We start from the raw sequence: 25261 nt of genomic DNA, 5'->3' as shown, positions 1-25261 counted from the left end.
ATGCATGCACAAGTTGTGTTAGCATTATATACATTTGGAAAGAACAGCTTTACAATTTGACACACCCAAAGGCAGAGGAAATTGTTTCTCATTTGGATTATCATATCATTCAAACAAATATTGAAGATACATATACAATTTATGAAATTTATAAACCAAATGATAACATTTCCAATCAGTTCAGTCAATTGTGGAACAACCGAGCAAGACTGTCCACACAAACACCAAGTCATGAAAGAAACATTGCAGTTTTATCCAATAAAAACTGAAATAATGTTGACTGGAATGATATAATTATAAATTTGTTTTTGGTCAATGACCTACGAAATGATTGGAATGGAAACAAGTAATAATAATATTGACCCTTTATTCCCTGTGTTGCCAGCATGTACATGTTTGAAACACTTGCCCTCCTGTCACATGATACTGATACCAACCATGAAAGGAGCATGAATCTCCAAAGGTGGAACTGACTCGACAGCAAACAGAATTTAACCTGACTCTACATTTAACATATACTACACTTTAATTTCAAATACTGTACCAAATTGAGGAAATATTTTAAGAGGTTAAACAAAAAAACCCAGAAACTCTTCTGCCGTAAAATCTTCAAAAAGCAATCATTGTGTAGTTCTCCTGCACAGTGACATTCACAACTGAGTAAACAAGACACTAAAATAACTAAATATTTACCTGAAAAATAATGCATTATTGGATTCCCTTTGATTGAATAAGTATGAGAGGTTAACTTCCAATACCATTTCTGAGCAAATGCAATTATATCAAACTAGTCTGTTCATTGGAATTTCCTCAAGGAAACATAACAATACAGCAGGGAATATTGTCCTTCAACTACTGCTGCACCATTCAATGAGAACATGGGATGTTGTTCAATCTAATTCCATTTAATTCATTTAGTCTCATGTCCTCTAAAACGCCTTGGATAGCAACAATATACAAATATCAAGACTTCTAATTGACAATTTAGTAACATGAACAAAGGGTGGAACTTCGATTTTCCTTGGTATAGGGCAGTGTTTCTTAATTTCACTCCTGAAAGCTCTAGATCCTCATTTTTAGATCAAAACCTCTAGTTCTAGGTGGCACAATCAATACAAATGTTTTGCTTCTGTCCAACTGAGATGTTAAGGAGTTCATTTGCTCTGCTGACCTTCAAAAAATTGGATGCCCCGGGGATAGTGTGGTATGTTTCTCTGTCTTACAGGTACAAAGTAAAAAATTTACATTATCTTCTGTTATTTATTAAAAGTAAATTTACATCGTCATCATCTACTATTCAGAGTAAATTTATAATATCATCTCCTATTATTCAGAGTAAGTTTACATTATAATCTCCTATTCAGAATCGATAACAACATTGCAGTTAATTGCAGTAGTTCTGACTACTCCATGCAGTTTAAAAAAAAATTTACACCACATCTTGCCATTAGGGCATGATCTAAATTACATTGTTTCTGGAGATAATCAGGTCACCGCATTGTGTCTTGAGTGGCATGTGACTGTGGGGGAGTGGCTTGGGTTGTTTTGGGGGCATCACTGACTGTGATGTGAAAATTTGTATCAAGGGAAGAACTGGTCCCTTTGTTCAGAGAGCTTCTCTTGACATGCTTCACAAGTATTGCGAACAGCGTTAAGCGATCCTCCCAAGCTTGTATTTGCTTAATAAATTTTGGCAATTCACAGAAGTTGGCACATTGCAGTTGCATCAAGTGTGCAAGAATCTCGAGAAAAGAAACCTAACAACTTGTTTGCCATAACATCTAGAAAACTTGGAACAAATTACTCAAGCTTCGACATTCCAGAAAATAAATCTTAAATTGAGTATTATTTCTTTGTAATTTAATCCTTGCAACCCAGAGATTATTCTGGTAAATCTGTACTGTACTTCTTCCAAGGTCACTGTATCCTTACTAAGGTGTGGTGCCCAGAGCAGCTCATAGCATTCGAGGTGAAGTTTACCTTGGACTTAGCTTAGATGAAATGAGACTTCCATTCCTGCGTGTTCTAATCTTCTCATTATAACAATCAACATACCATCTCTCTTTTCTCAAAATTTGTTTGTGACATTTTAATGATGTGGACCCCAAATCCATTTATAACTTATTGCAATCTATCTATTTTAAATCCAAATAACTGGCATTCAATTCCACGGGTTTCAACTTTAGCTGACAAATCATTAACAATTTTATCAAATGCTTTTTAGAAGTCCATAAAAATAACAAATCATTGTTCTGTTTGTCTCTACTTAGGATGATTTACTACCCCAAAAGATCTAAAATTATTGTTGTTAGAGGTGGCATTGTCTCTCAGATTTTGCTGTTTAAACTTATTCAGTCTACACAAACCACTCGACTACTTTAGGGAGTAGGGGAGCGCCCAGACCAAAAAGATTCAGAACTACTAGTCCACACAATCATCCAGAAATCTAAAATATAATGTGCACTATGGGGAGAGTGTCCACTGACTAATGTGTGTTAAAAGTGATTATTCTGTTTGTCTGATTCACTGCGACACCAGCAAGTTCACATATGTCTGCACTTATGCAAATTCTGCTGTTAACCAGGATTCAACTGTGCTAATTATAGCAAGTGGGAAGAGATTATGCTTTGGAACATTTGATAAATATGGTTTAAATCTAAAGGGAATAGAAGATTCCTGGTAAAATTCCAAGAGTAGTGCTGAAATAAATGGGAGTAATTTCAATTAACAGGTATTTACTAAGACAGTTTTCTTGATTCATCAAAGCTCTGTGTGACCAATAGATCAGTGGACAAACTCACTCTCAATTTTAACCTGCCATCACCAGTAAAAATGAAGTATATGAGGACATTACATGAGAAAAATATGCACAGGAGGACTTTACATTAGACAGAGTTAAATCATCTTGGGTCGGTCCATATCTGAACATTCCTTAAGATTCAGGTGGGGCAGAAATGCTTCCCCCAGGCTTATAGTCAACTTCACCCCCAAATCTTCTAACCTCTATGCAAATATGAGAACAGTTGACACGAGTCACCAACAGATAAAATATATGGTAAAGAACTAACATGTTGATTAAATCATTAAAATCTATTTATTGGAGATTTATTTTAGAATGCACGTTTTCCTAAAGAAAGTAAACGAGCGTTGCACAGAACGAAATGCATTGCTACGGTCCAGTCAATCAGAAGGAAATCATAGGTTGATAATTCTATTTTAAGTGGACATTATAGTAGAAGTAGCATTCTTAAAAATTTAATACAAAGTATATACCATTAAATTGCTTACTCTGAGCCTGCAGCCATTTCCAAATATGAAGTCTCCGTTGTATCAAACCCAATTGGGATCACTATGCTCATGACGTTCGCTGCTGATAACATCGACTTCTATGGAGTCCTATACATTGGCATCCAAAACACTGGGGCATGCCAGCCACAGTGCTCATTGCAAACATCTAAGTGCATTCACAAAGCCTGCAAATAACCACAAAAGTATATTAAATTCAATACCATTTGTACTATTTACGACCTACAAAAGACAAATGATTATCTTAGTCCACCACTAATAACACAAAACATTGTTAATTGCATAATACTTTTGAAAACTTGAAACATGTCAACATTTCATTCGTGGGACCTATTTAACAACAGCTCAAGCCAATGACATGAAAATCTTTCCAAATTTAATGATAATTGCATAACCACTAGCACAATGACTTCACAGTTCATTGGGGTTGCAGTGAACAAGTACTTGTGGCAATAAAATGCGACTCCAGCTTGGGCACACTATCTTCTTCCTGTGCAAAAAGTGAAAACACCGGTATCAGTGGAGTAAAGTTGTTTGCATGCCATTCCAAAATGTGCCCAATTCTCTGACTTCGATGCATACTGTTTCACATCAGTATTGCTGAAGTTTCGCATCTTGTACTCATCAGGACAACTTGCAAGAAGATCAATTTAATGGGAAAACCCAAGATTTAAACTGTATGAGAAGAGAATGCTGATTAGTTGCCAAGTGGACTCTAATTGGTACAGGTATTGGCAGATCTTATGTACTCAAATGGAAACATGTTCCAATCTCACATACAATTATTTCCAACAAATTTCCTTGCTTTTCCAAGATGAAGTCAAGTCATAATACAGATTCAACTTAACAGTAAACAACATATTTTGAATTAAAACAGATTCTTAGAAGTTCTGGAAAGCTTCCTAACATCAAAATCTGAACTAAGTTTTTTTGATGTTTGTGAAAATCTATGAGAATTGCATACCATTTTCCAAAGTTTTGTATTTGACTTATTTGTATTTGTCTTGAGAAATCCTATTTTATAATGGCGGCACACCAAAATTTGATATCTGAAATCACTATCGCCTGCATTCAGATTTTCTGAAACATGGAAAAAAAATCTTTCCCCAAAGTTTTTTTAAATAGAATTTGGCAATTAAAAACTATTCTATATGTGTCCATTCCAGGTTATAAACGAGAAACACTGCTGAAACACAGCACTCCTCAACACTGAACTTAAAAACCAATCATTTGGATCAGGGCTTGATCAACCATGCCATCTATGAAAACCATAGATTCATTAACAGTTCATTATAAATGGTCATCTAGCATGCACTATTTGTACTTCTTATCTGGGGCATTATACTTAAACAAACAAATAAAGAACCAAAACCAAAAGAGAAAATGCTGGAAAATCTCAGCAGGTCTGGCAGCATCTGTAAGGAGAAAAAAAGAGCTGACGTTCGAGTCTAACTGACCCTTTGTCAAATACTATACCTCCCTATTTCTCCCTTTTTTTTTAGCTTTGACAAAGTATTAGTTAGACTCGAAACATCAGCTCTTTTCTCTCCTTACAGATGCTGCCAGACCTGCTGAGATTTTCCAGCATTCTCTCTTTTGGTGTCAGATTCCAGCATCCACAGTAATTTGCTTTCATTTTAAGTAAAGAACCAAACTCTATTATTTGCCTGTGCAGCCAGCAGAAACTGCTGCCAACACAATCCTTTGTCTTAGAGGTGGAAATGTGGGAGGTTTACATGGCCATTTCCTTGCCAGCGATGATTTACATTTTCATCCAGAAATCAATAAGAACATTATAGTTGGAATTCTGAAACTCCCTGTAGTTAAAAAAATACAATTTACACCAGATCTGGCCATTAAGGGATGATTTGCATACATTGTTTCTGGAGTGAAGTGGTCACTGCATTGTATTTTGAGTGGCATGTGACTATGAGGGAGTGACTGGGGGTTGTCTTTTGGGCATTACTAAGTATGATGTCAAGATTTTGTATGAAGGAAGGACTGTTTCCTTTGTTCAAAAAGAGACACCCCTGGCAAGGACTGTTCAGAGTTTCTCTGAAGCTTGTACTTTACAGTGCTTAATAAAATTTGGTTGCTTATTCACAGAACTTGGTGTCTTGCAGTTGTATCAAGCACTTACGAACCTCAGGATAAAGAGCTTAACAGTAGTACTATATTTCTCTCAGTCAGAGGGGAAGCAAAAGGAAGGATACATGAGAGAGAACACAGGGGATGAGTGAGGGAGGATCGAAGAGGTGGGGTGCTTTGGTCAGGAGCTGGAAGCACAGGAAGGGACAAGAGGGCTGACACAGAGAGAGAGAGAGAGAGAGAGAGAGAGAAAAGGGAGGAAAGCAGAGAGAGGTAGTGTGGGAGGGGGAGGAGAGACAAAGAGACAGACAGAGAAGGGGAGGGGGAGAGAGAAAAAAAAAAGAGAGAGAGACAGATGTACTGCATACTTCTTCTCCATAATACCCCAAATGGATAGTGGACTTTGTACTTAGGTACCTATTTTTAATAACGAACTGGAGTGCCAGATGATAAATTTCACATTTGGCAGAAATTGGAGAATTCTAACTGAGACCAATGGATACAGGAACTTATTACATCACAGAATATTTTGTTTATTGCTGCAAGTGTTCCAGCCTGAAATCATTTTCTCAGGTTCTTTTAAACAGAAGTTTTATAGTGGGAATATCAATGAACATTCTGAAAACAATAGATCTCACGAGGTCTCTAATCCTAACTTTGTCAATTCCCAGGAGTCTCAAAGAGCAATTAAAATTACATTCAACTCCCAAAAGTCCACTGGCTTTTCAAAGGGAAAACTTTGCAAAATTTGGCCACCTTCAAGGCTTCAGACAAGTATTTAATACAAACTGCTTTGCTGCCTAAAGCCAAATGGGTGGCACGGTGGCTAGCACTGCTGCCTCACAACGCCAGAGAGCCGGGTTCAATTCCCGCCTCAGGTGACTGACTGTGTGGAATTTGCACATTCTCCCCTTGTCTGTGTGGGTTTCCTCCGGGTGCTCTGGTTTCCTCCCACAGTCCAAAAATGTGCAGGTTAGGTGAACTGGCCATGCTAAATTGCCCATAGTGTTAGGTGAAGGGGTAAATGTAGGAGAATGGGTCTGGGCGGGTTGCTCTTCCGCGGGTTGGTGTGGACTTGTTGGGCCGAAGGGCCTGTTTCCACACTGTCGGGAATCTAAGCTAAATGAATATATTTTTGTACAGTTCAAAATTATAGACTGGACTTAATTATCAGTCCCAGTCCAGAGCACCCAGGCATGCAACACATGAACTTCCTCCAACTCAGAGATTGAAGAGCTAGGTCTAAAATATATGAGAAGATAAAGACCAGATAGTAGGCCATTCAGCCCATCGAGTCTGCTCCACCATTCAATCAAGGCTCAGAAGTTTCTCAACCCAATTCTCCTGCTTTCTCCCTGCAACCCTTGATCCCCATGACAATTAATAACCTATCTATCTCAGTCTTAAATACAATGACCTCACCTCCACAGCTTTCTGTGGCAATGAATTCTAGAGATTCACCACTCTCCGTCTGAAGACATTTTTCCTTTTCTCCATTCTAAAAGGTCTTTCCTTTACTCTAAAGGCAGTGCCCTCAGGTCCTAGTCTCTCCAACCCATGGAAATATCATCCCAACATCATCTTTGTCCAGGCAATTCACTATTTGGTATGTTTCAATTAGATTCCTCCCTCATCCTTCTAAACTCCATTGAATATAGACTCAGAGTCCTCAAACATTCCTCATATGTTAAACATTTCATTCCTGCAACCACTCTAGTAAGACTCCTCTGAAATGCTCCAGCACCAGTACATCCTTCCTGAGATATGGGGCCCAAAACTGCACACAAAACTCCTTATGTGGTCTGACCAGAGCCTTATAGAGCCTCATAAATACATCTCTGCTTTTACATTCAAGTCCTCTCAAAATAAATGCCATCAATGCACATTTGCCTTCCTACTACTGACTCAACCTGCAAGTTTACCTTGAGAGAATCCTGGACGAGAACTCCCAAGTCTCTTTGCACTTCAGACTTCTGAATCTTCTCCCCATTTAGAAAATAGTCCATGCCTCTAGTCTTCCTACCAAAATGCATGATCTCACACTTTTCCACATTGTACTCCATCTGCCACTTCTTTGCCCACTTTGCTCACCTGTCCAAATTTGTCTGCAGCCTCCCCACCTCCTTAAAATTACCTGTCCCTCTACTTATATTTGTATTGTCTGCAAACTTTGCCAGAATGCCCTCAGTTCCTTCATCTGGATTGTTAATATATAAAGCGATCCCAACACTAGGCCTTACATTTCTGTCATGTCATGTATTGACACCACTTGTCACTGACTGCCATCCTGAGAAAGACCCTTTAATCTCGACTCTCTGCTTCCTGCCAGACAGCCAGGCTTTTATCCATGCTAGCACCTTACCTCTAACACCATGGGCCCTTATTTTGCAAATATTCAGAAATCTCATCTTTCACAAGGGATTCTGCTATCTTACTCATGACCAAGGTTAGCCTATTTGGTCTGTAATTTTCCGTCTTTTGCCTTACTTCCTTTTTAAACAAGGGTGTCAGGTTCGCAGTTTTCTAGTTCTCTGGGACCCTCCCTGACTCTAAGTCATTGCTGAAAGATCACCATTAACACTTCCACTATCCCTTCAGCTATCTCCCTTACAACTGTGAGAAACAGCCCATCTGGTCCAGGTGATTTATCCGCCTGCAGCCCGTGCAGTTTTTCTAGAACTTCTCCTTGGTAATGGCAACCACACTCAGCTCTACCCCCTCACTCTCTTGATTTTTTGGGATATTACACTTGTCTTCCACCATGAAGACTGACACAAAATAGTTATTCAGTCCCTCAACCATTTTCTTGTTCCCCACTACTATCTCTCCAGTGTCATTTTTCCAGCAGTCCCATGTCCGCTTCTGCCTCTTTTAGTCCTTTATATATCTAAAGAAACTCCTAAGAGTTTTCCTTTGTGTTACTGGCTAGCTTACCCTCATATTTAATCTTCTCCCTCCTTACTTTTTTTTAGTTGCCCTCTGCTAGCCTTTGTCAGCTTCCCAATCCTCTAGTTTCCAACTGCTCTTTGCCACATTAAATGCTTTCATGTTATCCCTGACTTCCCTGGTCAGCTATGGCTGTCTCATCCTCACTGTACCATGCTTCTTTTTCCTCAGGATCAATCTCTATGTCTCCTGAATTACTCGCAGAAACTTCTGCCATTGCTGTCGCACCATCTGATTCTCTCTTCTCCCTCTCAAATTGCAGAGTAAATTCAATCATATTATGATCTCTGCCTCCTAAAGGTTCCTTCATCTTAAGCTCCCTTATCAAGTCTGCCTAATTGCACAACACTAAATCCATTCCTGTCTGGTCCCGAATGCGGTCCATGACAAGCTGCTCCAAAAAGCCACCTCAGACATTCTACAAATTCCTTTTCTTGCGATCCACTACCAACCTAATTTTTCCAGTTCGACTGCATATTAAATCTCCCCATGATCACTGTAACTTTGCCTTTTCTACACATCTTTTCTATCTATTGCTGTATCTTGTGCCCCAGCTTCTGAAAACTGTTTGGAGACCTGTACATAACTCCTTTGCGGTTCCTCAATTCTACCCATAGAGATTCTATACCATTTGACCCTACTTGGTTTTTTACTATATTTCTGCTACAAAGTAAACAGTGCAAAGTGGCAATTCTGTCCTGTAACTCAGCACCTCGAGGTGAAAATCAGTCTTTCAGTTGGTGCAATTATTTGTAACGGATCTGTCAGGTGCTTGAATTAAGCAGTTGGCAGCAAGTAAACCTGATACACGGGTCTGGATATCTGAAGTATATTTCAACTTTCCTGCAAACTTCTTGAGCTACCAAAGCAGATATCAAAATAGCTGACTGCAAGAAAAGCTATTAATTAATGAATTCATAAACATGTTCATCTATCCATCGCTTGATTGATTTGCAGAGTAGCAAATCAAGTTAGTGAGCTTCAGCACCTTCAACTTGCACAGTCACTTTGATGAGTCCAAACTATGGGCAGAATTGATTGCTGATTTGTTGTTGAGAGAAGGTTTATCAGACGAATAGCTGCAACATACAGTTTGCCTTACGAGGAAAGGTTGGACATGTTAGGTTTGTATCTGCTCAAGTTCAGAACAGTCAGGTTGACTTGACTGAACATACAAGATCCTGAGGGGATCTTGGCACAGTATGTTTGCAGAGAATGTTTCCTTTCATGGGAGAATCAAGAACTCGGGGTCACTGTTTAAAAATGAGAGGTTATCAATTTAAAACAGGGACAAAGAAACCTTTTTCTCCCCTCACTAAGGATCATAAAAAGGTGATAGAAGCAGAGTACCAGAGTCTGATTATTTTTAAGGCAGGGATGAATAGATTTTGGTAAGCAAGGGGTTGAAATGTTACCAGAGCTAGGTAAGAATGTAGATTTTAGGTAACAACCAGATCAGCCATGGTCTTATTAGATGGCAAGGCAGCCTTGAGGGCCGAAAGGTCTTCACCTGCACCTTATTTGTTTGAGAACAGTGTACTTGTCAAATTTTAAGTTGTGCTGTTCATCATGCTCTCTACCTCTTGTCCATTTACGGGCACTTAAATCTGTACTCATCAGTTGGTTAGGGATCATCCTTGTTGAAAGGAACCAGAAATGGAATCTTTCAGAGTGAGTACAAGGACAGAAGAGTCCATAATTTATGGTCTATAATGCAATCCATTACAAAAGCCTAGCAGTTCACATACTCCACAGAACATGTGGTCGCTGATCAGCCTAGTCAATTGGAGTACAGACCTGTATTTTGGAGTCAGCTTCAACTCTAAATAATTCTACAAACCAATGCTTTAACAGATAGTTTGAGAAACACCTTAAAAAAATTAATCAGTGCTTTACATGAATGAAAGTGTAGTTTTCATTACATTACATTACATTACAGTGTGGAAACAGGCCCTTCAGCCCAACAAGTCCACACCGACCCGCCGAAGCGAAACCCACCCATACCCCTACATTTACCCCTTACCTAACACTACGGGCAATTTAGCATGGCCAATTCACCTGACCCTGCACATCTTTTGGACTGTGGGAGGAAACCGGAGCACCCGGAGGAAACCCACGCAGACACAGGGAGAACGTGCAAACTCCACACAGTCAGTCGCCTGAGGCGGGAATTGAACCCGGGTCTCAGGCGCTGGGAGGCAGCAGTGCTAACCACTGTGCCACCGTGCCGCCCACCGTCCCCTTGGTATTAATCTGAGCACATTTGGGTCATTGCACCTTAAATTCATGTGAGCTTCAGAAATAGGACAGGGATTGTCTTGGTAAGAGCATCTGGCTTTCAATGCTATTTAGACCAACCAATTACTTCAACACAAATTCTTTATCTAGCGACTAGGGAAGTTTCAGAACATTTGACTGACTTAGTACACAGAGTCAGGAATCCTATTTCACTCAGCCTTTTATTATCCATATTTTTGACTGCTGTCATGGTAAACACCAGTTACAGAGGTAAACTCCTCTGACAAGTATTTGTACGAATGATTTACTACTTATATCAGAGGTGTCAACGGCAAACCACAAATATACTTGCAATTTTAATCATACAGTTCTATATTAAACTTAAATTCTTATTAGGGTTGATTTAACTAATTTGCAATTTTAAATTTTTGAATGCTGTAAAAGTAACATTGCAATTGTTACAATCTGAGGTGACTGAAGAACTAACTATTCAAATATTTGTATGGTCAGTTTCTACCTTGTAAACCTGAGTCTTCCCAAAAACTTTCAGCCAATTTCTTATTCCATATCAAGTTCCACTCACTATTAATTCTGTCTTTACCAACTTATACACTAACTGATCCACCAACAGTTCCAAGTAAAAGGTTTTCCTAGATGTATTTATCTCTCTTTATGGCCTCACTAACCTGTCATGCACGTAAATATCTCCAGCTTGATAATCAATAAAACTTTCAGTCATCCTGAAGTCTGATGCAGGTACCAATCTCTCTCTGTGCCATGTGCAAATACACCTTCAAACAAAAGCCTATGCCTGACCATTCTAAAATTCATTTGCAAGGTTACTCTCCTCCTTTTAACAAAAACTATCCTTCTTGAAACTTCTGCTTGCCCCTCCTACTGTGTCCTTCCTTGGCTGAGTGTCTATTTTGATCTGGGTGTATTTTTAGACAGACCTCGGATATTTTCGATGTTAAAACGCAGTATATAAAACTTCGATAATTTTATTCTTAATTCAATGTAAGAATGTAGATCGTACAAGTATGAGTTGACTGAGGCAAATAACAGATGCAATTTAGGGAAGTTGAGGGAGAAAAGCAAAGGTATGTTTGGTGGGGTGAAATGAACTAATATGGGAGGAGGCTGGTGTCAAGTATAAACATTTGGTCATAATACATACATAAGCAAATATTTGCAATTAGTTTTTTTTCTTAAAAGTCACCTAGATTTCCAATAAACTTTATTATTTCTTCTTCCCCTCCGGTTTCATTACTTACTGTTAGAACACTTCATAATCCAAACTCCAAAAGGTCTTTGTACTGCACTAGCAAGACATCACCACTTTCCCCATTTATCCAAATCCCTCCGAGAAAGATTAATAATCAATATCATGAGCAGTGCCATATATAATATTGTTTATTGGAGCTGGATCATGATGAGAGACCACTATCCCATCAATCTCATCTGGGTGTTGCTCTTGGCTGCTTCATTGAACCACATTTATTTCCCAGTTTGATAGTAATTGTAGAGTAGCAGACATGCTGAGCTATGGATGTACTGATTGTGCGTCAATAAAATTTTACTGATGACTCAGATTCATGTAAACCCAATTTTGAATTATTAGACCTGTTCTATATCTATAACATTTAGCATGGGCAGCGCAGTGGCAAACACTGCTGCCTCGCAATGCCAGGGACCCAAATTCAATCTCAGCCTGTGTGGAGTTTCCCCATTCTCCCCAATGTATAGGTTTTCATTAGGCGCTCTGGTTTCCTCCCACAGTCCATTAATTGGCAGTTTAGGTGGATGTCCATCCGAAATTGCTCCATGGCATGCAAGCTGGGCAGATTAGCCATGGTATGGGAATAGGGTTAGGTATTAAGTGTGAGTGGAATGCTCTTTGGAGGGTCAGCCCATCACTTGATGGGCCAAATGGTTTATTTCCACACTCAAGGGATTTTCCAAGATAGTACCACACAACATGGTTCAGGATAACTTCAGTGTGAACATGAGACTTTGCCTCCAGGAGGACTTGCACCAATCATGTCATGGACAGATACAATTGCAACAAGTAGGTTAATGTGATCAAGTAAGTGTTTTTCTTCTTGCTCGTTATCAACATCTGCTGTAGATCCAAGTAAGTAGTTATGTCCTCGAGCATTCGGGTCGCTCAGTGAGTAGGGCAATCGAGCCACACATGGTGATAAACATTGAAGTCCCCTCACCCAAGTTTCCTCCAAGTGGTGTTTAACATAGGATATTGATTCATTAGCCAACAGGGGTCAGTAAGTGCTAATTAGAAGGTTTCCTTACCCATGTTTGGCTGATGCCATGAAATATCATGAGGTCCACAACTAACCATGTGGGTTCCACAGGCAACTTCTTCCTGGTGGGTTTGTTCCACCAATGAGACAGGACATACCTAGGGATAATGATGTTGGCATCAGACTGTTACTTGCCTCGTCCATAGGAAACCTCGCCTTATTTAGAACAAGCACCCAGATGCTGGTGAAGAGAACTTTGCAGAGTCAACATAGTTACGTATGCTGTTTTTGTTTCTGACGCTCAGGTTATTCATTTTTTTCGACTTGATAATGTAGTGGTTTGGTGCAAGTGAGTGGCTTACTCGACTAATTCAGAGGAACTAAGATCAATCACATTGCTGTGCCTGGAATTACAAATCGGCCAACCAAGATGACAGATTTCCTTCCACAAAAGGACATTTGTGAACCAGATGGATTTTTACAATAATCAATAGTGGTTACGAGGTCACAATTCAGGCACATTTTAAATCCAGCCTTTTAAATCAGATTTAAATTTCATCATATGCCATGGTGGGATTTCAACCCACCTCAGAATATCAGCCTGGCGTTCTGGATTTCTAGTCCAGTGACATTACGACCCCTCTACTGTCTCTCTGCCTTCACCCACATGGTTAAACGAGTGAAAATGACCGTGATCAAAGTTGAACAAAGAAACAAACAAAGAACTAAAGAACAACACAGCACAGTAAGAGATCTTTTGGCCCTCCAAATCTGCACTGACACATTTTGCCCTTCCATACAAAAACTGTCTTCACTTACAGGATTCTGCATCCCTCTAGTCCCTTCCTATTCATTTATTCATCCAGGTGCTTCATGAATGCTACTATTGTGTCTGCTTCCACCACCTCCCCTGACAGCGCATTCCAGTCACTCACCACCCTTTGTGTGAAAAACCTGTCTCGCACAGCACATCGCTTGTAAACTCCACCCCCTTCCACCTTGAATTTGTGCCCCAAGTAATTGACCCCTCTACCTTGGGAAAAAGTCTCATACTTTCCACTCTATCTATGCCATTAACAATCTTATAAACTTCTATCACATCATCCCTCAATCACCTGCATTCCAGTGAAAACAAACCCAATTTAGCCAACCTTTCTTCATAGCTAAAATCTACCATACCAGACAAAATCCTGGTAAACCTTTCCTGTGCTTTCTCCAAAGCATCCATATCCTTCTAGCAGTGTGGTGCCCAGAACTACACACAAGATTCCAACTATGGCCTAACTAAAGTTCTATAAAACTGCAGCATAAGTTGCCTATCTTTATACTCAATGGTCCTGCCAATGAAGGCAAGCATGCCATAGGCCTTTTTGTTTAACTACTTGTGCTGCTACCTTCAGTGATCTGTGGGCCTGCACATCTAGATCCCTCTGCATATCAATATTGTCCTCAGGGTTCTGCCATTTACTGTATAACGTCCACCTGTTCTTGACCTTTCAAAATGCATCACCTCACATTTGTCTGGATTCAACTCCATTTACCATTTTTATGCCCATGCCTCCAACTGATCTTTATCCTGCTATATCATCTGACAAACTGCTTCACTATCCACAACTCCACTCCAGCAATCTTTGTGTCATCTGCAAACTTACTAATTACACCAGCCACGTTTTCCTCCATATCGTTTATGTCGACCACGAACAGTAGAGGTCACAACATTGATCCGCGTGGAACACCACTAGTCACTACCTTCCATTCCAAAAAGCATCCTTCCAATGCTACCCTCTATCTCCTATGACTAAGCCAATTCTGTATACATCTTGCGAGCTCACCCAGACACCACGTGACTTCACATTTTGTACCAGTTTGCCATGAGGGACCTTGCCAAAGGCTTTACTGAAGTCCATGTAGACAACTCCGACTGTTTTTCCCTCAATCATCTTCGTCACCTCCTCAAAAAACTCAATTAAGTTAGTGAGGCATGACCTCACCAGCACAAAACCATACTGTATTGCTAATAAATCCATTTGCTTCTAAGCGAGTACAGATCTTATCTCTGAGAATCTTTTCCAATAAATTTCCCTATCACCAGAGGTTCACAAGCCTGTAATTTCCTGGATTATCCCTATTTTTTTTTAAATAACGGGACACTGGCTCTTCTCCAACAGGGAGTTTATTTGCAACCAAAGAAGACATAAGGATGTCTAGATTAAAGTGGTGCTGGAAAAGCACAGCAGATCAGGCAGCATCCGAGCAGGAAAAATCAACATTTCGGGCAAAAGCTTCTTTCCTGAAGAAGGGTTTTTGCCAGAAATGTTGCTTTTCCTGCTCCTCGGATGCTGCCTGACCTGCTGTGCTTTCCCAGCACCACTCTAATCTAGACTCTGATCTTCAGCATCTGCAGTCCTCACTTTTGCCATAAGGATGTCTGTCAATACTCAAGCAATTTGTTGTCTTGCCTCCCTCAATATTCTGGGAAACACCCTATCAGGACCCAGGAACTTATCTATCTTAATACTTTATAAGACGCACAACATCTCTTCCTTTTGAGTAGCAACCTGACTTAGAAATTCAGCACACCCTTCCCTGAGACCATCCCCCACCAGTTCCTTCTCTCTGGTGAATACTGACACCAAGTATTCATTTAGGAACTCACCTACCCCTCTGTCTCCACACCAAACATTCCTTCCTTTATCCTTGAGTGGGCCAACCCTTTCCCTGACTAACCTCTTCCTTATTTTATATATGTATAAAAAGCCTTGGGATTCTCCTTTAACCTGTTTGCTCACGACTTTTCATGACCCCTTTTAGCCTTTCTAATTCCTTTGTTCTTTCCTAATTTCCTTATATACACCAAGGGTTTGTTAGTTTCTGCCCTCCTAAAACTTACATATGCTGCCTTTTTCTTTTTGACCAAGGTCATAACATCCCTGGTCATCCAAGGTTCACGTAACCTGTCATATCTATCTTTCATTTTTGCAGGAATGTGCCACTCCTGAATTCTTATCTACTTCCACTTGAAATATGCCCACATGTCTGATGTGGATTTATCCTCAAAAAGCTGCCTGTCATCACACTGTCGTCCCATTTCCCCCCTTCAGTCGAAGCAAAACATTCAGAGACACAGTATAGTTTACCTCCTTCATCTTTATTCTGGGCCCTGAAGGAAGAGAGACCCATCACCCACGTGCACAGGGCCATGAGTTCTCGGTCTTCTTCTTTTGAACGGCAGTTTCTTAAATGAATTATATAGTCATTTTACACGGAGGAGCATCCAGATTAGCAAACGTACATATTAACTGGGTGACCATTACAATCAGCAAGTGTCAAGAGTAAACATTAAGCCATCTGCTGTTACACAATCAATATTCTTAACCTTAACTGGCTTCGCATAATGAATGCTTTTCACCCTGTTAAAACCCATTACCCTTGCCTCTAGCACCCCATTGTTAACTGCAAGCTCTTATCTGATCTGTGTCATGCTCAGCTGAACCTCTTGCTTCACAAAACTCAGAACTTAACTCTTTCCCTACCTGCGTATACCTTATGTTCTCAATGTCTCCTTTTAGCATTTCATGATAACTACAGAGATGGCATTGCCAGCTTTCATAAGACTGACAGCATTTAAGCAAGTTATTGACACAGCATACAATGATTATAACAACAAAAATTACTAGTCAGTTAGAGTAAACAGAGTTTGAAGAATCCTCCCATGTGGGAAAAGTTCATCAGAAAAGTTCTTAAATCCACAGTCGTTTAGTGACCACTCCATCCCCTCCAAGCTGAGTGGAAACAAGCCAGTTCTCCAAAATCTCCTTTAGTAAAGTCCAACCTGAAAACAAATTCAACCTGTCTTTCTGCATCACTCCTCTGAGAAATGTGGATTCTTGGATAAGGGCAGTTAAATGCTTCACAAAACTGATGAGACTTCCATCCTTCTGTAGATGCTTCAGATGGAGGATTACAGTGCATCTGAGTGTGCAGTGCAGCAGCTGCAACTGCAGGCTAGATGAATGCAGTATTCTTTGCAGCTTCTGCTCTCGCTCTGCTGTTAAATGTAATAAAGCCAACTGGCTGTTTTGATGTTAGCTCGATCACCCACCTTCATATTCCTTAAATGATTGAAAGACAAGGTAAAGCTCACGTGGTTTAATGTCCATAGGAAGGCTACTGACAAAAAGCATACCAACCACCTCTTCACTGTTGTTAGCTTCTTCACTTTTCGTGCTCATGACTGAGGAGCTGATTGAATCCGTTGGATCAGGCTGTGGAGGGGTGGGCGATGGTCCAAAGGCGTGCTTTAGCTGTGAATGGAGAAACTCTAGAGACTATGTTAGCTGCTGAAAGTATCTTTGCATTTCCTCTCTCATTCTTTCCTTGCCAAGATGGTTATCAGTATGAAGACAGTCACATGTTTAACTACTCTAAATCGTGTCTGCCTATTTCAATTCTCAGTTGTCTTGAAATCTGTTACTCTTCACGATTTATGACATTATCAAGTTTTATACAATCTATGAACTTCTAAATTGCACTGCGTAAACAATTCAGTCAATTATAAAAAAAAATCAATGGTCCTAAAATCAAACTCTCAGGTACCTCATTCAGGTTATTCAAAAATTACTTGGCTAATGTGAAAACTGGCAGGAAAAGTATTTCCAAGAAGCTCTTGTTTCACAAAACTCATAACTTAACTCTTTCCCTACCTGCTTATACTCTATACACATTCTCACCTCCAATCAACATTCTCCAGTTCCTGCCTCATATTGTTGCAGTTTGTTTTCCCCACAAAGGCTTTTCTTTGAAAAGCATCATAGGATCTTTTACACTGAACAAGACCTCAGTTTAATGGCTGAAAGGTAATATTACCAACAATGTTCAACACTGTCCTGAAGTGCCAGCGTGGTTTATGATGCTCAGGTAGTGAACATTTTATAAAATTTCAGTGCTATAACCATCATGATCGAAAGTACAGCATAGTACAGAAAATTGTGTACAACCTGCCAGTTCTGAATGTCCTTGCTTTTCCTATTTCATCATATGCTCATAAAGTTAATTAAAAACCACAATAAGTTAAAACTATTGTTTTCCAAAAGAAATTTATTGCAAAAGTATGATTACTTATTGTACAGCCTACTCAAACCTGCACAATATTGCTCAGTTGAACAACGGTACACCCCATTCAGATATGCCATTTTATTTACTAGTCATTGAATTTGACAAAAAATATTAAGTAACATCATGTTCTGTGGAAACTAATAATACAGCAGAAATACTTGATAACTGCGAAATACACAAATATTTGAGAGAGTTTCTGCTGGGTTCACATGGGATTTATCACTTGCCTGAAAAAGAAGTTGGAGGTATGTTGCAGGTAAGTTGGAATTTATGGAGAGAAATGTTTATGACAGTTCAGTCTAGATCCTTTCCTAAACATGTTCCCATTAAGGGCATGCACCCAAAATCTCAACTTGTCTTTTCTCGTCATGGGCTTGACCTGTATTTCCAGCATTTTATTGCTTTCATGTCAGCTTACCAAAATTTGTTATAACACCTCGTAAAATATTTGAAGTTCGGTAATATAAAAGGGGCAGATTTCTGGGTGAAAATGCTACTTGAAAGGGATTTCAAATTCGACAGAGAAAAGATCTTTAAAGCTTTGGCGTTTGTGTTACAGACACTGTGAACTTATGAAACAACACACTGGTGGTTTAACTGCTAGAACTGCGATGTTTTCTGACTAACATTGGCAGTTTTGGTAATTTGGTTCCACAATACAGAATTCCAATTGAGTAATTTAGATGAGAAACATAACAGTTCAATTTGTTCTTGTGGTTTAGAAGATCCAGTGAACCTCCAGGATGGGTTATCATTCAGTGATTGGCAAAGTTATACCCACTATCTTCACAGATTCCAGTAACTCAGTATTGTGTCCAATAACATACTTTTAAAAATGAATACTGAAGACAGAGGAATTTAAAATTATAAAATGTTTTGACGGATGCAGAAAATTTGATTTCAGCAATGGGAAGAGGCCAAATATAGACCAACAACAGAAGATAGTCATCAAGAAATCCAATAAGAAATTCAGAAGACTTTTTTTTTAAACCAAAGAATGGTGAAAGAATGAAACTTACTAGTACAGGGAGTAATTGAAGGGAATGCTATAAATGCATTTTAGAGGAGGCAAAAAGAGTGTTATGGTGATAATTTTCGGAGAATAATATTATGAGAAGGAAGTTTAAGTTGAGCAAAAATACAGACATGGGCTGATTGAGTGAATGAGCAGCTTCTCTATCATACATCCTATGTCACACTTTATGTAATCTTTTATCCAAGTACTTGAAAGAACCTGATTGTTTTGCTTATCAGCAATGAGCATTACACATAAATTATGTTTCATAACCTATATAACAAATCATTTTTGGTTTTTTTGTTAACTCACTTCAAGTGACAAACCAAATAAATGAAAAATATTCTGATCCAAACTAAGTGCTTCCAGCTGCAACATAACCTCCAGAACTGAAGGAGGCAGATAAGCTCTATTTATCTAAATAATCATGAAGGAAGTGCATTCCTTACACCCATCTACAGTTGAAAACTAAATAGTTTATTGGGTACATTAAAACAGCACAGCACAGGAACAGGCCCTTCTGTCCAGCGTGTCTGTGCCAAACACTACACCATTCCAAACTTATCCCACCTCCCTGCAATGGTCATATGGAGAAAGCGAGGTCTGCAGATGCTGGAGATCAGAGCTGAAAATGTGTTGCTGGAAAAGCACAGCAGGTCAGGCAGCATCCTGAAGAAGGGCTTATGCCCGAAACGTCGATTCTCCTGTTCCCTGGATGCTGCCTGACCTGCTGCGCTTTTCCAGCAACACATTTTCAGCTGCAATGGTCATATGTCTATTTAAATGCCTTTTTAACATTGCAATTGTGTCTACTTAAAAATCACCCAACCACCAAGAATGACATTACAGGCTTACTCTGCATTAAAAAAAACTTGCCTTGTACATTTCCTTTAACCATGCTCCCTTTCACTTTAAACCTATGTCCCTTAACATTTTCACCCAGGTAAAAAAATTACAACTATTCAACCTACCCATAACTATCTCTGTACAGGAAATGTTTAGTACCTGCTGTAGATTTGTCTAAGTGAAAATGAATTGGTTTGAGTGCATATGCTGCCTAACTGAGTTATGAAAGTATTAATGGCAGGTTTATTTCCTTGAGCTGTGTGTTTTATCTACACCTTGACTTTTAAAATAAACTGCAACTATGATTTTGGATACTTTTGAAGCAAATCCACTTTAGGACTCAAAGTTATTTAAGTAGCATTCCTCTGAAATGATAGCCATGGTTATTTTAAAAATCTGATATTTGCACAAATATGTGTTAGTCCTTTTCACTATAAATTGCCAAACTCATTTCAAAACACACATAGCTGAGTAAATCTGTTAACTGTAATGACAGCTTTCCCACCAGTTCCAGTTGTTTACACTGCAGGTCTTCATCACCCGTACTGCAAACTCCTACCTTCAAACCAAATCTACTGTGCTGCTAATTTACTGTGCATTTTTCTCTTTACCAGAAATAACATGAAATGAAAAGATTAGATTAAAAAAAAGGTTTGACTTTCAGGTGCTCCAAACCCAGTTAGGTTCACCCTTCAACTCTTGAAAGATACACTTGACCTTGACCCAAGCTTGATATGGGGACTGACCAATATCTTTTGTACAAAAAATGAATAGCCTAAAACTTGAATTTCTTTGGAAGATAAGTTGCAGCATAGAAGGTTGCAGCTGCTTGACAATATGAATAAATCAGTTAGCCTAGTTTGAAAGAGAGTTTGCCATCAACCTCCCAATTAATTTCAAGAAGTTGCTGGATTTGCAATGCAAATGCAAATTAAACTCGCTGGTTAGGACTGCTATTTCATGACTTAAGGATCTTATACATGATGAGATTAAGGTTCCAACAGCCTCTCTCTTATTCCAATTTTTTGTTCCCCCTCTATTTATCTTTCTGTATTTTATCTTACCAGAATTCATGTTGCATCCTTGTGGGAATCTTTTTCTTTCTTTGCTCTTAAATTTCATTTTTAAAGAGATAAATGAACAATGCAGTCATTAACCAAATTCAAAGATGCTTACGGATCTCACTATCAATTTGCACTGTCAGCAATTTGAGCACAAAATATAAGTGAAGCTGGAAGTTATGCAAAACAAAAATCAGCACAAGCTCAGAGATATCTCAGTCCAGTAAACTGTGTGCCAATATTAATTTAAAATATACATCAATTCAGCAGATTTTCCTGTTGGTCAGATGGGTATCAGTAATATTTGGTGTGGCAATGGCAATCAGCTGTTAGCTGCCAAACAGTTATTGCTATACAAAAAAAAATTAGTTGAAGAGATGTGAGCATTTGTCACCCACACTCGATTGCTTAAGGTGGTGGTGACTTTTTTTCATTTCCATTTAAGCCTGGAAAATGGTGGGTGAAGGAGGAGGGCTCCAACAGCATCGGCAGCTACGCCAGGAAAAGCCAAACACGGCTCCACATCTGCAACTAAGCACGGGCTTCTGGAGGAAGACAAAGGTGGTCTCGGCCTGGGATGACGGTCTCCTTCGTCTTCGGCATCCAAGTACCATACATTCCAGTTGCCTGGCAGACGATTTCATCTAAAAATGGTGGTCTCAGCCCAGCATGGTGTTCTCGTCCTGGATGCTTCTTCAGGGTATTGCATCATTCCTAAATTAGCTTTCCACGAGCCCAACAGCCATCAAGTGAACTGCGATAAACTGTGTCTTAATTTCACATTTTTGTGTTATTATTACAACTTCTGTCATTGATGAAGGTGCCGTGGTCAGGTGACTTACAAAGCTTTTCACTATTTTTTCATGTAAAAGTACGTGATGGTGGAACTTCTATTCTAATGAGCCACTCTCTTGGATCACAGGAGTCCATATCATGAAGGAATGCGCATAACACTGTTAGGGAATGCCAAAATTTTGACCCAGTGACACATAGTATGACAGGATGAAGTGTGACTTGAAAGGGAACTTCCAGATGATGACATGCCCATGCACCTGCTTGTTCTCACTGGTAGACATTACACATGGAAGATGCTGCTAAGAATCATTGACAAGTTGCTATCAAACATCTTACAGATAGTACACACTGCTGCCCTTCTGCAAAGATGGTGGAGTACATGTTTAAGGTCGAGTGCTGATCATGTGCACTGCTTTGTCCTCGATATTGGGAGGCTTGAGTATTACTGAAGATGTACTCATCCAGGCAAATTGGGAGCATTCGTCACACTTTCTGACTGTCTTGTAGACAATGGAAGAGTCAGGAGTGGGTTACTTGCTGCAGAACTCCCAGTCAGTGACCTACTCTTGTCACTAAAATATAAGTGTTACAATTAGGGTGCTACAACTGATACCAGTCTCATCAGCTAGTAAGAAAAATCAGTCAGAATTCCTACAGATTAGTATCAAGTGAGTCTCCGGATATTAGACAGGAAATTCTGCTGATGCCTCCATCTCCCTACAGTCAAATCTTTATAATCATCAATAGTACAAACTCTTGCAGTAAAACTTTTACAACAATGCAGGTGTGTCATGGGTCTTATTAAAACAGAATAAAAGGAACAAGGCACAAGTCATGTGAGATACTCTCAATTTGTCTGGATGACTTTGGCTCAACTATTCCAAGAGAGATTAAATGCAATCCAGTACAAAGCAGTTTGCTGACTTGCACCTTATTCAACACCCATTTCTTCCACTGCTGTTACACTGCAATGTGTTTACTAAATACAAAATGCATTCCAGCAACTTACTAAAGCTTATTTGACAATATCTCTCAAATTGCAACTTGAAAGCCATCAGGCAGGTACCTCCAACTAGTAGTCTCCTCCAAACCATTCGCTATCCCAATACATTGCTGTTCATGCAACTTTACCCTTTACGGCACTGGGAGAATACCTTCATCATAATGTGCTCTAGTAGTTTGAGATGGCACCCCACCATACTATCTTTTCAAGGACAATTAAAGATGGGAGTTAAATACTGGCTTGTCAGTAACACCCACGACTGATGAATGAATTGAAAACTCATTATTAGAAGCAGGATTGCAACAATTCAAGCAGTTTAAAAATTGTGCACCTTCATCATTCCTGATGAAGGACTTTTGCTCAAAACATTGATTTTCCTGCTCCTCGGATGCTGCCTGACCTACTGTGTTTTTCCAGCACCATACTCTCGACTCTAATTTCCAGCATCTGCAGTCCTCACTTTTACCTTAAGAATTGTGCAGTTGTGCTCACCAAGAATCTTTGACAGTCCCAAGAATCTGATTTAACTACAATGACAATAATTATTAATCAATATTTAACAAAGTATACTGAAAATTATTTGTAACTGACCTACTTGTAGGGGAATTTATACTATTTCTGCTTGATCTAAGCGGATCAGTATCTTCTGTGCAAGCTGGTCTATTCTCACAACATGCATGTTCGAAAATCATGGTAGCACAATTACACTTACATTTTGACACCTATAGTTTAATAACAGTGGGTTAATTTATAGTACTCAAATCATGACTATAATTTTTGTCTCTGAAAATAAAAGTACAAAATAGTCTCTATATTAAATTCAGGTATGTGAATTTATTAATGGCTCAATGTTTGATGTTGTGACCCTGTGACACCTTCATGGTTGGCAATTTTACCCATTAAAAATATACTTTCAAAAGAAATAAAATGTTGAGTCTAACATTTTGAAGCCTTCACATAAATATAACCTTAGCACGCTTACACAATAATCTAATTGCCTCTGTGCCTTTATTAAAACTATTACACTGTGCAACTGTTAGGTGTTTTTGGTTTGTAAACTTTTTAAAGCACACAGGATGTAACTATCAGCCATGCACCAGAGTTACTAATAAATGATAGAATAAAACTCAATACCCAATTCCGAGTTAGAATACTTAACACATTAAACTATTAATAGCAAGCCAACTTGCTTTCAGTATTAAAGTAACCAGTGATCACAGTCTATGAAATACTCAAGACTAATCAGAAGATAGAAATGGCCTAAAATTCAGATGAGCCATATAGAATTTGGGTTCCAAATGGCACGATGCAATTAATTTCTCAAAATGGTAATAATTTTCTTGAAAGCCGTTTACATATTCCAAAAAAATGAACACAACCTAAAACGATGTATTATTTAAACCAAAATGTTATTTTTCGTTTGCAATCAGCTTCCAACATTGCAATAACTTGAGGTAAACGATACGAGCGCCGCATGGGGTGTGGAGAACCCAAGTGAATTAGATTTACTATAATACCAAATGTCCGCCATTTTTCCTGACAGAGCAAAGGACAAAAGAGTAGGTTCACACTTTAAAGGTAATAACCAATTTCCTCATGCACTTTATGGGACGACTAACAAATTTTAACTATTTTTAAACATAAACGGTTTCAAGGATGACTGAGCTGAGCCAAATCGATTTTTTCAAATGGCCAAACCTGTCACTTGTCATAAATAATTCTCAGTAAAACGTATACGAACTTGGAAATAATGTATTCTTTACTTAACTATACGTCCTTAACTTAAAAAACCTCCCCTTGTCCAGCCGCCCCCCCCCCCAAGACGAATATTTGGAATATTACACAACAGCCTATTCAAAACTAACAATGTCAATTTAAATACTATGAATATTAAATAAAATCTGTTGTACAGTGGAAAATTTCCAATCCCGATCCAAATAAATTCCAATGATAAACAAGTCCACCCTCCCCCAGGATGTTTTGGTTCCACGTTTGCAGTGGTCCACCTTCCCATCTAGAATTCGAAGTACGTTATGTATTACATATAGTACAGGTTAAATGTAATTATCTTACGTAATTACAGAACTATATTTAAAATTACTGATCTAAAATGTAGACGTATTTACTTAAGAATATTTCAAAAAGTCTAGAATTTGAGAAATACTTAAGCATTTACGTCGCATTATATTTCTAAACATTAGCCGTTGCTAGGTATTCTATCTGAAAGGTGACAGTACGCGCCAAACAGAGAATATATCATAGGCACGTTTCTGTTCACTATAAAAACTAAAATGGAGTAAAACGGAAATGTTTATTTATAAAAGTCCAAGTGAGACCAAAGTTGAAGAATACGGGAATTGAAAATTTGACAAAATGCATTTTACAACATCAATATGTACTAATATATTCATTTTATGTGTTCAAAATGAGGAAAAGTCTTGTTATGGACAGTAATCTCTTCAATTAAGAAAAACGGTTCACTAAACCCGCCATATTTCGCGTTGTCAGTCTGTAACCAAACCTACCACCTCAGTCGCAACAGAGGGGAGGAGAGGGGGAGGGAATCATCGCATATTTTCCTTCAATT

General features: G+C 38.9%; 1 protein-coding gene across 6 annotated transcripts in view; it reads right to left on the bottom strand.

The window, feature by feature from the left end:
• The window catches only part of kmt2e (lysine (K)-specific methyltransferase 2E), a 128233-nt gene that overhangs the window by 102655 nt on the left and 317 nt on the right, over window positions 1-25261 (bottom strand). For all 6 annotated transcript variants that reach the window (XM_043713859.1, XM_043713861.1, XM_043713856.1 and 3 more), the window contains exon 2: window positions 3289-3473. In XM_043713859.1, coding sequence (XP_043569794.1) covers window positions 3289-3380 — 92 coding nt within the window. In that variant the 5' untranslated portion in view covers window positions 3381-3473. The remainder of the gene's footprint in view (window positions 1-3288; window positions 3474-25261) is intronic.

Source organism: Chiloscyllium plagiosum, chromosome 23 (genome assembly GCF_004010195.1).
Source record: "Chiloscyllium plagiosum isolate BGI_BamShark_2017 chromosome 23, ASM401019v2, whole genome shotgun sequence".
NCBI lineage: Eukaryota > Metazoa > Chordata > Chondrichthyes > Orectolobiformes > Hemiscylliidae > Chiloscyllium > Chiloscyllium plagiosum.
Note: the sequence above shows the minus strand (reverse complement) of the source record. Positions and strands in the feature narration are given on the sequence as shown.